At 42.5% G+C, this 14,022-nt stretch overlaps 1 protein-coding gene across 7 annotated transcripts in view; it reads left to right on the forward strand.

The window, feature by feature from the left end:
* rapgef6 (Rap guanine nucleotide exchange factor (GEF) 6) overlaps nucleotides 1-14,022 on the forward strand; it is a 201,100-nt gene that overhangs the window by 153,033 nt on the left and 34,045 nt on the right. For all 7 annotated transcript variants that reach the window (XM_049592987.1, XM_049592988.1, XM_049592983.1 and 4 more), the window contains 8 exons: nucleotides 1,126-1,284; nucleotides 2,510-2,662; nucleotides 4,020-4,184; nucleotides 5,522-5,629; nucleotides 5,964-6,167; nucleotides 6,925-7,033; nucleotides 7,150-7,393; nucleotides 13,331-13,488. In XM_049592987.1, coding sequence (XP_049448944.1) covers nucleotides 1,126-1,284; nucleotides 2,510-2,662; nucleotides 4,020-4,184; nucleotides 5,522-5,629; nucleotides 5,964-6,167; nucleotides 6,925-7,033; nucleotides 7,150-7,393; nucleotides 13,331-13,488 — 1,300 coding nt within the window. The remainder of the gene's footprint in view (nucleotides 1-1,125; nucleotides 1,285-2,509; nucleotides 2,663-4,019; nucleotides 4,185-5,521; nucleotides 5,630-5,963; nucleotides 6,168-6,924; nucleotides 7,034-7,149; nucleotides 7,394-13,330; nucleotides 13,489-14,022) is intronic.

A 14,022-nucleotide genomic window follows, 5' to 3' on the forward strand; every position in this document is an offset into this window, starting at 1 on the left:
CTTGGACAAGGCTCCCCACGAGCAGCCAGCCCAGGCGATGTCGTTGCAGACAGATATTGTTCAAATTTTTATAAAAGTGTTGGTCAAAACAAATAACAAAACACAAAACTGGAGGTGTCCCTAGGTCTCTCGGTAGTGCAGTCACCCCCCCCCCCCCCCCACTCTCTCTGAAGACGCTCATTATCACACCTGGACCACTGAGTTAATTGATGAGCCCCGTCCACGACCAGCCAGCCAGATGAGAAGAAAGTAATATGTGTGCCTACCAAGAGCCTACAGCTCAACCTAACACTCAGTGCTGACCAATCATACGGCCCTTTGTAACAGGGGAATGAAACTTATCTATGTTATCTTCAAAGACTCCATTGAAAAAACTGTAATTGTACCTTTCTGAACATGGGAGCTGCTGGTCTACGGCTGCCTTGATCAGTCAGTTTGTGTCATTGTGTGACTTTGGTTTTTTAAAGCAGTGATACCCAACTGGTGGGTTGCAGAGTCTGAATGGGCCGCAATGGGCCCCCTGCTGTGGAGTGAGTGACTAACAGACAGCTACTTGACAGAGACAGCAAACTAGCTTGACGACAAGTCGAAACACAAGTATGTCACTGAATATATTTAACTGTGTGGACCTTCAACTAATGACTAAAGAGAAATCTGGACAACGTGGCTGGACCAGTTGGGAACCAGTTTTAAAGGATTCGTTTTTTAGTTTTAGTCTATGACTTCAATACATTAAAACTGGTATTCGTCTTTGAAGTCTGAACCATTGAACTATCCAAGAATTTAACATAACAAGGTGTGAGGAATTGATGTGCACATGGTCACTTGGGGAGTGAAGTATTCCTCCAAGCTAGAACTTTGCAAAGTCATGTCAATGATGTTGAGTCATATAGAGGGAAACACAATGATTTTTGCTGATCCACAGTCAAACCGTTACGTATTTGATGCTGTTGCTTGTGTTCCAACCCAAGTTGTTTCCGTGTGACTCCATAACGGTAGTTTCAACACTACAAGTGCTCAAGTACACATCAGTGTACAGTAGATTTATTTAGCTGTGGATAAGTCTGTGTGTTTGATATTATATGGTTCATGATTTTGATGATGTGTCTGTGAACCTCTCTGCAGCTGGACCTCTGGTACGTTATCCTGAACGGGGCAGTGGAGATCAGCCATCCGGAGGGAAGAACCGAGACTTTTTGTATGGGCAACAGTTTTGGCATCTCACCCTCACTGGATAAACAGTACATGATAGGAGAAGTTCGCACCAAGGGGGACGACTGCCAGGTAAAGACGCCAGATAAAGACAAAAAAGAAATCATTAACAGTTGTTGAGCTGCTTGCTGCGAGAAGTTGATGTGCACTTACAGCTTCAGGGTGATTACTAATAAAAGACTTGTGTGACAGCCTTATGCTGTAGTTAAGAAAGGAAGTGATGGCAACTTATGTTACCTCAAAACAATTCTCTCTGCTTGCATTGACTGTTGTAAGACTAAGGCAAATGTCAACTACACATAAAGCTTAATTTATTTAGTAAGCAAGAGTATCTGATATAGCCATTGTTACCAGGACAGCCATGCACTGATAATTACAATAATTGATTTTGATAGCCGTGTTGTACTGGTTACCACTATCACCACTGTTTCTGCATTTTTGCACCGCTTTACTTAATCATGCAAAATATGTGTCAAAGTCCAAGAACCACAAAGTTAGGTTTTCTTAATTTCTTTTTTTTTACACCACAGTTCAGGGGTTTGCAACCACAACTACATCAGGACACATTTTAATTTAGAGATTCTCATTTTTACCTTCCTTTATTTATTCTAAAAAAAACCCCCAAAAACATTAAAATACAGAATCTTGTTTGTCAATTGAACCACAAGCCTGTACATTGTCATGTAGTGGTGTATTTTTCAGACGTGTTGACAAATAGCCATACACATTTCTCACAAAAAGCTGGTCTTGATATAGAGCTGGGTGGGTTTACAAAAGTAAAAGAAGTCTAGCGTGTATTTGTGGTCCAGTCCCTCTGTCCACATTGCTCAGTTCCTCTACTGCACGCATTATTTCCTGTCTTCAGCTAAGGAAGTTGCAGAAGTAGGGCTTAGTGAGGCAAATGCAAAACTTGAAGATTTAGTCAAGGGTCACAAGCGCAGCAAGTGACAGTACTGTAGGGTAGTGAAGAGCCATGTTGTGGCACAATGTGATATAATGGGAAGTTAGTTTAGTTCTGGTGTCAAATTGAAGTAGACGATGCTACTGCAAAATGGCTAGTTGAGAGGAATTTAGGTCACCTTAGGCATTTTTATTGAGCCTTATTTAATTGAGTTGAGATAGTTTTAGAACTAGCATTGTTGGTCTTTTCTTCCTTCTTCCGTCCATCCCTCCCATGCCTCTCTCTGCCGGCCTTCATGCTACTTCTCTGCTGTTGTTTGAGTACCCGACGGTGGTGCCGAGCAGTGTTCTGCTCTACTACAAGTTCACCCGCTTTCCCCATGTCATCCTCGACCAGTTCGTCTGCGTCGCCCAGGAGGACTACTGGCGCATCCTCAACCATGTGGAGAAGAACACGCACAAGGTGGAGGAGGAGGGGGAGATAGTGATGGTGAAGGAGCACCGGGAGCTTGACCGCAGCGGAACCCGAAAGGGACACATTGTCATCAAGGTCAGTGATGTTAAATGTTTAAGTGCAGTGTCGTTAGATTTTAAGGAAACAGGGGTTTGAGAAAGCCTTTTGCTGTTCTGGAGTGTCTGCTGAAATTCTTCTAGTCCCCAAAGTTTCTGTTGTTTATCTGAGCACGACCTTTGAGAAAGATCAATAAAGTAACACCTTGTAGTATCTCTGTTAAATGTTACTCCATTGTGGATGGAAAAATAGGGATGCAGGGTAGTTTGGGGTTAAAACTTAAGATCAGTTTAGATCCAGAAGCTAATTAGTGTGATTAAGCTCACACTGAATTCAAGTTAACATGACTAACTTCTGAAATCAGGAAGTTATTGTTCATTATGATATACTTATTACACAGACATACCTTGGATTGATCTGAGCACCACCTCATTATGATTCGACCGTGCCCCCTATACAGTATCTTGCAAAAACATCAATGCAGCTGCCTGGTGTTTTTAGTTGATCGTTTAGAGGCACCGTTAGCACTATTAGTGTTTGCTGGAGCATTTTCTTGCACGCTACATTGCAGTGAGCTCCAAGGCCTTTTGATCCTTTTCCCAAGCCTCCAGAGGCAGCCAGGTATTGATCGGATAATGGGCCTTAAAGATTCTCTTGGCCACCGCTCCGAGGAAGGCTGTTGGCTCCAAAACATATCCAGTGGAGATGAGTCAATTCACAAGTGTTAGCATTTCCGCTTCTGTTTTTGGCTTTGTTCTTTTTTGTGTCAGACAAAAGTGGATGCCTTTCTAGTTTCTGTTCCCTGTAAAATGAAGCGTTTCCCCAGAAACCTCTGCTCTGTTGACATTAACAAATTCGCTGAAACCACAAGAGTAAGTGTCTTGGACGTTGTGTATCTGCTTCTTGTGAATGAAACTGGAAACATCTAGACAAAGAAATCAAATATGTTGTCCCAAACAGTACATTTAGGTTTGGTCTTCTACAAAAGAAAAGAAAAGATGTGATACCTCAGTAACAAAAGCCTGAGCCAGTCTGTGTGTGTGTGTGTGTGTGTGTGTGTGTGTGTGCGCACGTGTGTGTCTTTGCTTTATCGACGGGTGACTGACAGCTCAGTTCAATAGCTGCATCTTTATAGTTTATGTCCTTGTCACTTTTTTGATTTATGTCAACATAATTTATTCAAATTGGTGTGTACATGTGCTTGTGTGCCTGCTTGCTTCAATGTGTGTGTGTGTGTGTGTGTACACTTTTGTATGCTTGTGTGTGTGTGGGAGTGTCTGTATAGATTATGCGTGCCCTTGTGTCATACCAGCTGTCTCACATGTGTATGTATAAGTGCAGGCCGTATATTTTCCTCCATTTATCTTCATGTTTGTGTATGTGTTTGTCACCTTAGGGAACCCCGGAGCGCCTGATCATGCACCTAGTGGAGGAACCGTCGGTGGTGGACCCCACCTACATTGAGGACTTCTTGCTGACCTACAGGACCTTCCTGTCAAATCCCATGGAGGTTGGCAAGAAACTGCTGGAGTGGTTTCACGTGGACAGCCTCCGTGACACGGTAAATTTGTTTGCGCTTGTGTGTGCGGCTGGTTTTGGTCATTTTGGGCGTGTTTGTACAGTACATGGATGGATCTATGAAAGGCTGTGCAAATTTCCATGCACGCAAGGTTTGTGTGTGTGTTGGGGTAAGAGTGGACATGAAAGGTCAGTCGGGTTGTTTGGCTCGGATTGGAGCGTTAAGGTGTTTTTGTGCAGGGTAGTATTGAAGAGTATGCATTCTAAAACTGTATATATCTGTTCTGCACTATTTTATAAGTGCAGTTTAAATAACGGTCCTTATGCTCCCATCAGCACTCCTAATTATTTGTATTCATGCATGTCGATGGAACTTGTTGTACCGCTCACGTGCCGATCGATACAAGTTCAGCCAGCTCAGCTGTCCTTGAACCCAGCAGCGATTTGTTCGTGCCTGACACTCCCATTGTCCATAACCGCTTTAACCTAAGATTAGTCTTCTATTGTCAATAGTCTTTATGTGGTTGTCATTCAGGCTTATAATCTTCAGCTCCGTTTAACAGGATCTAATCCTGTACAGAACGAGCAGGGAGAAAGAAATAGAATGTGCAAAGAGAGGAGAAAAGATGGCGTGAGGAACTTAAGAGAGAGAGGAAAGTGGACATTGATTGATTGATGCTCCGTGTTGTTGCATCGGTTGCTCTGACCTTTTGCAAAGGTTAGAGGAATGTTACCGGCAGTGTAAACCTGCTGAAATAATTGTTTCTGAATTGCTTTTGCTTCAGGTTTTACTCCTAATTTTTGTAGGACGAAATAAAGCAGTCAACCAAACCAATGGTTAAATATTTCTCCGCAGCCATGCACATGGTCATTATTTAGCCTCCCTGCTGTTTCTCATGTGTTATAGTACAAGCTACTAAAGGTGGGGTTTTTTTTTTCAGTATATAAAGACAGATCTATAACTGGAATGAATAAAAAACAAAAATCTGACCATTAGTGGTGCGTTTTGTTAGACTAACAGTTGAAACAAGTGTTTGGTAGCCATTAAAGATATAGTTAACTCCTATAACCTTTGTACATAAATGAGAAATGTTTAACAGAGACAGTTTTACAGCATGGTAACATAGTGAGAAACGATGATTGCACTCATGTTGCCAGCGTCCCTGAGCAACTACCAGCTCCCGAGGTCCTGCAAAGTAGTTAATTAGAACCTCTGACCCAGCACATGCAGTATAAGCATTCTGCAAGAGCTTTAAACATATGTCTTGTCAAAGCAGCTCATACTTAAATAGAGCAAGAAGGCGGAGAGTGAAAATACATTGTGACAGGAACTGTTAAAAAAGTGGTTTTACTGAACAAAGCTCTCATTGTGTCTCACAGGTAACGAGAATAGTACTGCTGTGGGTCAACAACCACTTCAATGATTTTGAGGGTGACCCGGCCATGACACACTTTCTGGAGGACTTTGAGAAACATCTAGAAAACACGGTAAGCTCAAACATAAATCTAAAATAAGTGTGCACTTAAGTACATCGATTATTTTGTCACTTTTTACTCACTTTATTTGGTTAATTTAAATTGTAGTAATCCACAAATACATACCTGCAGTCCATGCATTGTCAGAATAGTTGCTCAGATCAAACAGTTATTGTGACATTTTTGATATTCTCATGTAAAAACTGTTTTTAAATCACCTTGAAGCATTTGCTTATGAATGTTGTTTTAGCATCCAAAACTTCAATGCACGCCTCAGGAAGCAAAAGCTAATTTAAATGCAAGACTCATCACGCTCATCATTTTCCCATTTTTCCCTCCTTGTCAGAAAATGAAGGGCCATTTGCGGCTGCTGAACATCGCATGTGCAGCCAAGGCTAAGTGGAGACAGATCACTCTGCAGAAGGCGTCCCGGGAGTCGCCACTCTACTTCAGCGTGCAGGGCGGCAGCGAGAGAGGATTCGGCATCTTTGTTGAGTCGGTGGAACCAGGGAGCAAAGCTGCGGAGGCTGGACTCAAACGGGGAGATCAGGTGAGAGGGTGTAAAATACAGAGTGTAAATCAGGTTACAGTGAAGCACGGTGTTGATGGCATTGTGCAGTAATAGTTTTTAGCAGCAGGACTGGTCAGCCTAACAAACTCCAAGTTTCATTCAGTGGCTCAGCTGGGAGTTGAAGCTTGAATTGCACTAAGAAACATTAAAGACAGATCATTAGTGCGTTCCATAAAGGTACGCCTTGAGTGAACCAGAAAAAAACAAGAGGAACATGATGTCTGACGACCAAGTTTTGATCAAAGGCAACTTTTCTTTGAAGATCCTTCTTGACTGTCCTCAAAAATGTTAATCTTTATTCACATTTCTTAATTATCTGGTGCAGGTAAACTTCTTTCCTATTTATGATTTTAAGAAATTCTGTTTTGCCTTATATGGCACATTTTCTGACTGCTTCTTTTCTTTATATTTAACAACTGCAAACTGCAGATTTATCTGATCTAAAGGTGACATAAAACAGTGTTCAAATCAAGCTTCCCAGCAGTCACACTGCACTACACACTTTCTTTTTTTGTGTAGTTTTTAGAGGACTGAAACTTCATTGTTCGCTCTTTGCAGTTAGTAAACTGCTTACAGATATGCTGGGTCAAGAGAGTCAAGAATAATATCATGACAGGCAAACCAAAATACAAGCGTTGTGTTTCAGATTTCAGTGATGGATAATCTGAAAGGGACTTAAGTGGGTGTTTTTTTATGCTCCTGCTGTATTTTCTTAATTTTGTTCGTCTTGTTTCAGATCATGGAGATCAATGGTCAGAACTTTGAGAACATCTCCTTCTCCAAGGCTGTTGACATCCTAAGAAACAACACACACCTCTCTCTCACCGTCAAAACCAACATATTCGGTGAGCCAAGTCAGAGTATTTGATATAAAGAACAGTCCACTTCAGTTCATATCAGTACAGATCATTTGAGAAGATGACCATTTCTCTTCCCCCTCTCTGTACTTCCATCCATCTAGTCTTCAAAGAGCTCCTCAGCAGGATCATGCACGAGAAGAAGAACGGCGGCCCTCACATTCCTAAGATCCAGGAGAAAAAAGGCAACCGCTTCTCCATCCCGGACCTTCCTGGAGACATGGAGTTCCCAACAGACCACAAGAGCACCAGGAAAATGAAGGCCAACACTGTGTCAGGAGGCCGAAACAAGATCAGGAAGATGCTGGAGAAGACGCGCTTCAGTATACTGCCGCCCAAACCATTCAGGTAAGAGGATTTATGAAGATACTGCTCTCTGTACAGTTGCAAGTGCTTGAATGGGAATAAAATGGATTAAGGGTAATATTTCAGTCTAGATGTGCACAGAAGCATAGCAGGCAGAAGGACTCCAGGTGGCCAGATACACAACTCCAAATGTATGGTAATTTTGCAACTGTGTGCTATCAAGTTTACAATGCCAATTTAAAAGGTAGTGATATCAATGCGGTGTTCACATCTTGTTTTCGCTGACCCCAAGTGGCCAAAAAAATCAGCTAATCAGAGTTCATGAGGATTTACCTTCCAGCCGGTGCACAATCCTCTCTGTCGACTGTCGCTGCATCGGTATTGTAGCAAGCTGTGACCATCTGCCGACAGAAAATGTTGGAGTCGTGAGCAGAAATCTAAGCCTCTAGCTTTGCCACTGAACTGAACCACTTATTGCAGAAAGTGATAGAGAAGCACATTTCAGCCTCCTCTCACGGCTTGTATGAGCAGGAAACGGAGAGACTTCACCCAACTTACACTAAAATGCTTACCTGCATTCCCTTTGGAAGGTGGTAGTACACACAAATCAGTGACAAAAAGTCCATCCCATTATAAGCTGTGGTTACAGGAACATTGCTCTGAAAATTTCCTGCATGTGCGTGCAATCCTCTTTTTACTCTTTCGATTATCTTCAGCTGCTGTAATGTTGGTATGATCCAGCCGAATCATGAAAATGTAAAAGGCGTCATCATCATCATATAGCCGTTGTCGCTGTCATCCACAAGCAGCTGTTATACTTGCAGCATCTGGAGCAATTGAAAGCAATTGTGCAGATGGAGGCTCACATTCAATATTCCACCCGTAACGTGCTGATACAGGCTTGATTTCATTTCATCATTTCATGCCTCTCTAGCCCTCATTAAACTCCATACTGTGTCAGTGTGTGTGAGAGAAGACGCTGTTTTCGCCCTGTTAATTACAGAGCTAACCGTCAGCGTGGCCCTCACACACTGTAAACTGGCACACTCGCACACAGACACTGCCATATCTGCGTCCCCTCCCTCACTTTCCTCCCTCACTGTCTCCACTCTATCAGTTTCCTGCTCCACAGTAATTATGTCCACAAAGCCACACAGTTTGCATGAAAACTGATTGTGTGTCTGTCTCATAACGCAACACGCTATCACGCGGCCATTGATCTGACTCGGTGCGCGGCTTCCAAAGGCTCTCCGCTGCGTTCTATTTATCGACCAAACAAGAGCTTTCATTGCTTTTTTATTTCGCTGGTCGGCACCATTCAAACCACTCTTTGGTTCAAAGGAACTGATGGCTGATTAAAGGGACTGGAGATGAGACGGGTGGTTTGGGTCAATCGGGATTCATCAGTGCCTGTTGTAGGATGAAATTATGACGGGAGGCAACATGGTAAAGTTGTTGGATGGATGTATGTGTACAAAAGGTACAGGCTGCTTTTAGGATGATGTCATTGTAAGCTGCAGTGCGGGACTTGCTTTTGTGAGAGTCATTTCACAAACACCATCAAGGCCTGCTTTTGACGGATGCCTGTGTGTGAAGTTGCTGCATCTCCCCAGCCCCCAGCAGCGCTCTCTTCAGGTCTTCGAGTTTCTTTTGTATACTGACATCCACTCCAAAAACTATTCTTAGACACGTCCAAGGATTTTCCGCTTTAACTGCTGTACTGCTAGCTGCTGCTCTGTGGCTGTGATCTCTCCCATGGATGTATAAAGAGAACTGGATACAGCATTCTGGGCAGGGCCCTGTTCATTCCTATGATAGTTGCTCAGTGGTGCATGAAGCAAAAAAAAAATTGATCTCCTGGGTATAAATTACCTGCATGTTTTGCATTGTGGGGCCCATAGAGCATGTGCACCAGATATTCTTGCTGGCTGACGGCTAACTTCCTGTTTAGCCCTCTGCTAACTTGACTGGGGATAAGACTTAATCGTGCAGCTCCTCTAGACTTTCAGGATGTTACCGGACTGAATGGCTCAAATTCTGATCGTGAAGTCATTTCTCAGGGGTTGTTACACTCCAAAAAATGTATCCACTGATTTACAGACATTTCTTTCACAATGTTAAGTCCAAAGGAAGAAGTCTTCCTGGGCTCACTGGCGTCACATGTTGGACGCAAAGGTTGTCAGTCCACGTTTGGCAACAATGTCAGATTGGCTTCAAAGCCAGGCGCTGCTTCTAAGGGACTGGTTTCTCCCCCCTTCATTGTTTTGTATCTTTGTTCTTCTGTCAATGCATCACGTCTGGTGCATCTGCATGGCAAAGTTGCCGCAGACAACCAGCACCACAACTCTGGTATACAGCAAAAGACAGAGAGCTTTCTCTGGCGGCAACAGGCTTAATCAACTTTGTATGAACCTGTTTGGCAAGGGCTTGAATGTAATGGACGTTCCTTTATATGTAAAAGTCCCGCATCCCAGCTTTAAAAGACACCATGCAGTTTGAAGCATGCCCACGCACATGCACACACACACTGGACTCACTGTCATTTTAAGGACACATTGGCTGTCACAAGGACGCAGCCAGGGACCACCGTTGCCATGGTAAAGTCTCTCAAAAAGGATACATTTCCAATGCTTTTGCTCACTTCTTAAACACCTGGCAAGTTAAAAAAGGAAAATAATTGTGTTAGACAACTTAAAATCCCATTCAGATGCTCTTGCATACATATACAGTCCTACGCTACCTGCTGCTGCTTCTGTCTGTTCTTGGCTGACATTGTGCTCCACGTCAGACAGGGATTTTATATGACAAGGACACGTTGGCAATAAACAACTCGTTTTTCTGCCAAATGAAGATGCGCATGCACCTTTACACACATCCCATATTGACCAGCCTGGTTGATTTACATTCCATAGATTGGAAAGCAATAAACGGAGGTTTTAGCCTTTGGTCAGTTTGTCTCAGAAGTCTAGGTGATTTAGTGAGATGACGGTTAAGTAGTAGCCCCACGTCCCATGATGCCATTTTCATCCTCTGTACTGCTTTATAATGCAGTCACACGCACTAAATCATGACGCATATCACACTGTAGCTATTGTGTTATTAAGTGTTTGTGCATCTTGACATTCACCCTGCAAGACGTCCATGTTTTACTGCATGCTCGCCACACTGCTGCTGTGGAACTGTCCAGGAAATGATTACTAGTAGTGGGGTAAAAACTGATGGAGACACTGGGGCCAATGCTGTCATATTTGTGGGTTGTTTGGTATGTGATCAGTAGAGTTGATAATTCTGTTTTTAAAATGTTTCTAAAAATGTGGTTATTATGTGCCTCCTGCTGCTCCCTCATGAGTATTTTTGTGAATGAAATCAAATAGTAAAGTTATATTCTCTCACAAATCCTGCACTGTCCTGTCCTGTGCTGTGTGTGAATCTATGCTGGCTTTATGAAAATGCTCCTGACACTTTTCTGCTCATTTATTTCAGCAAACCTGTCAGCGTGTCCACACTTATTTGCTGTTGTATATGTTGTCAACCTACATGTGTGTTCATGTTGGTTTAAGTGTGTGTGTGCGTGAAAAGAGAGGCCTTGTCACTCTGCTGCACTTGTATTGCTGAATCACTTCAGCAGAGCTCTGCTTCTGTTTTTTTTTTTTTTGTTTGTTTGTTTGTTTGTTTTCTTTTCTTTTTCTTTTTCACGCTTTTCAATGTCGTCTCTCTCCCGTTTGTCTCCGCTGCTTCAGGGGCCTATTTGGGTAAGACCTCCTGCGTAACTCCCCATCCTCCAACCATTTGATTCAGTATCCATCTGTAGACACGCACATGGCAGACAGCCACACACACAAACACACACAAAGCACCGCTGACCCTCAGCAACATCACTAGAGGACTGCACTTGAAGATCTCATGCTAATTGCTTTAACTCACGAAACTTACTTTTCCACAAAGTCAAGGTGCTCTTTCTCTTTGTTTCTCTCCAGTTTAATTTGTGCTCACGGCTTCTTTCTAGAGTGTCTTAGATGCTCTGTTATTCAACCAAGGGTGCCGTATTCTGCTGAGATGTTGCATTAAATGTCAAGGAGACCTCACTTTAATTACAGTGTTATATAGTAAAGAGTGATGTCAGCTGCAGATGCTTTTGGTTTCTTGATGTTTGGACATTCAGCACACCTGCCATCTAAAGTAAATCAGATAAATACCTGTACGCCTAAAAACTGGGAAGCTTGAGGAATAAGCTTTAATGCTTTATTTACTGCTAGATATCTTCTATTTGTCATATTTAATGTACTAAACCTAAAAAGTGTGTCATACTTGTCTCAAACCGAAATGATTTGGCCTGTGTACTTTGTAATTTTGGTTCAAAATACAGGTGTAATCATGTGTGTCCTTTACTTGCATTTGTCAAAGTGTGAATATGATCAGTCTTGGGATGCATTCAACATCAAACAGTGTCAGTTTAGTCTTATTTGAGCCCCGCGCTATCCTTATCTGTCTCAATTTCACCATTATCCGCTTTATAAATCTTCGTTTTCCCTCCTTTTTTCACCTCCCTCCAACTTATTTATCCTACCTGCTTCTTTATGTCTCTCCTTTTCTAATTTTTCTTTATCTACCTGTGTCTGTTTTTACCGTCCTTTCATCTTATCGGCGCAGCACCTCGACCGGTGACTCGAAGATTACAGAGGCTTTGCTACAGCAGCTCTCGGCTGTGTCAGTGGAAGCCCTGCATTACTGCACCGTGTTCAGTACATACTGTACAGACACACACACACCTGGAGGGAAGCTGCAATTAGTATGCAGGCAGAACCGAGATGAACTCTCTATCTCAGACGCTCAATTACAGACTGCATCACAAACTCATAACGACAACGTATTGAAATGAATGCAATGTGGATTTAACATCAATATTCAAGTGTCTGTTTTCTTTTATTCTAGTCTTACAATGTTTGTCGTTTTTTCTTTAAAATGCCATAAATTTACCTACTCAGTCAGTCTTAAAGCTTGAAAGTTTAAAGCTACCACAACTGTTAAAGCAAGTGTTATTTAACCTTCAGGAACCCACATTTATCATTTGAGGCAGGGCTATTCAAAAACACAATACCCAACCTGTCCGTCTCAGAAGAGCTGCCATTTCTATCACATGTATGCAGATCCAGCCAGTCTAACGAGGCCATCAATGTAAAGGTTGACGTTTGCATATCCCTGAGTGTGGCTGAAGAGCCAGGTGGAAGGGCGCCTGTCTCTCAAGTCCGGTTTTGCCTCATAATGTGGCCAAGTGCTGGACACACACAAGAGAACAAAGGGCTGAACACTAACACCAACACATTTTCAAAAGGGAACTGCAGGAACACAAAGTACAAATGTGCAAATCTGAATGAGCTAAAATCCTCATTACTTGTCATTTCTTTTCATATGTGCTCTGCTGTTTGCAACGCTCGTTTGTGTCTCTGTTAGCGTATGTGTATACCTGTCTCATTGTCTGGTGTCGTGTGTGTGTTTGGTGAACTTGTGTGTCTCTTTCTGCGAATGCTCCTTATCAGTTCCTGCCATTCATGAAACCGCCGCGTAGATGAATTTCGGCTGTGTCACTGCTGCATATTAAAAGACAAATATAGTGATATTGATGTTTTGTGTTGTCATTCTGCAAGAGTAGACATTTTGATTAAATCTCCTGATATTTTTTCCCACTGTGTTATGAGTTATATGTTCTGAAGATGAAGGGAAAAGCACTCATTCTAATTCTAAAAGTCATAATACAAAGTGGAAAAAACATTTAGGCAGTTTTGAAAATGTCTACTGCTGCAAAGTAAACCACCAAATTAATTTAAGAACATTAAGTTGTTATTTGAAGGAGATTATCTAATTTACTGCTTTTCTCTATCTCTCATAACATCATTCCCCTTTTCCTTTGAATACCACCCCCACTCCAACTGTCACCCCCTTCCTCTCTCTGTCCCTCGTACCCCTTTCTTTCCTCTCTAGTGATGGTGGCATGGGTCAGTCTCAGGATGACAGTATCGTGGGTACCAAGCAGTGTCGACACAGCGTGGCCATCATGCCCATCCCCGGCAACCTGTCATCCAGCAGCCCTGACCTGCTGCACCCGGCCACCAGCGTCCTCGACTTCTCCAACCCGGCAGGTAAGAATAAAATCCTGACTGGGTTAAATCAAGGGGTTTATGTGCGGACACAGAAACATCCTTTATTACTGATTGTCCCATTAGGACAGCATGTTAAGTCTTTTCCTGTTTCTTTGCATCTCTTCAACTAAAGAAATGTGATGGTTAGCTGATGAATCTTTTTGAACATATATCTTGAGAAACTGCCTGAAAATCATCTCTTAAAGGAACAGAGTGTAAGATGTAGGCGGATTTAGTGGCATTTAGCAGTGAGGATTGCAGATTGCAACCAGCTGAAAGTTAGAATTCCTCTTGGTCAATCAGGAGGTTCTTACCGGGAGCCAAATTATAAACAGAGATCTCTCCAAAACAAACAGACCGGGTGATTAAAACAGGTAAAAACACTGAATAAAGTAGTGTCATGTTACAAGTAAGTGTTTTTACGACACTGTTCACGCTGCTCACTGCAGACAGGCTGCTGGCCCAGCAGCTACTAATGTGTGCTCATCTATTTTCCCTGATAACTTAATATCCAGAAGTTCAGTTTATAGCAGG

The sequence above is a fragment of the Epinephelus fuscoguttatus genome, linkage group LG12 (assembly GCF_011397635.1).
Source record: "Epinephelus fuscoguttatus linkage group LG12, E.fuscoguttatus.final_Chr_v1".
Lineage (NCBI taxonomy): Eukaryota > Metazoa > Chordata > Actinopteri > Perciformes > Serranidae > Epinephelus > Epinephelus fuscoguttatus.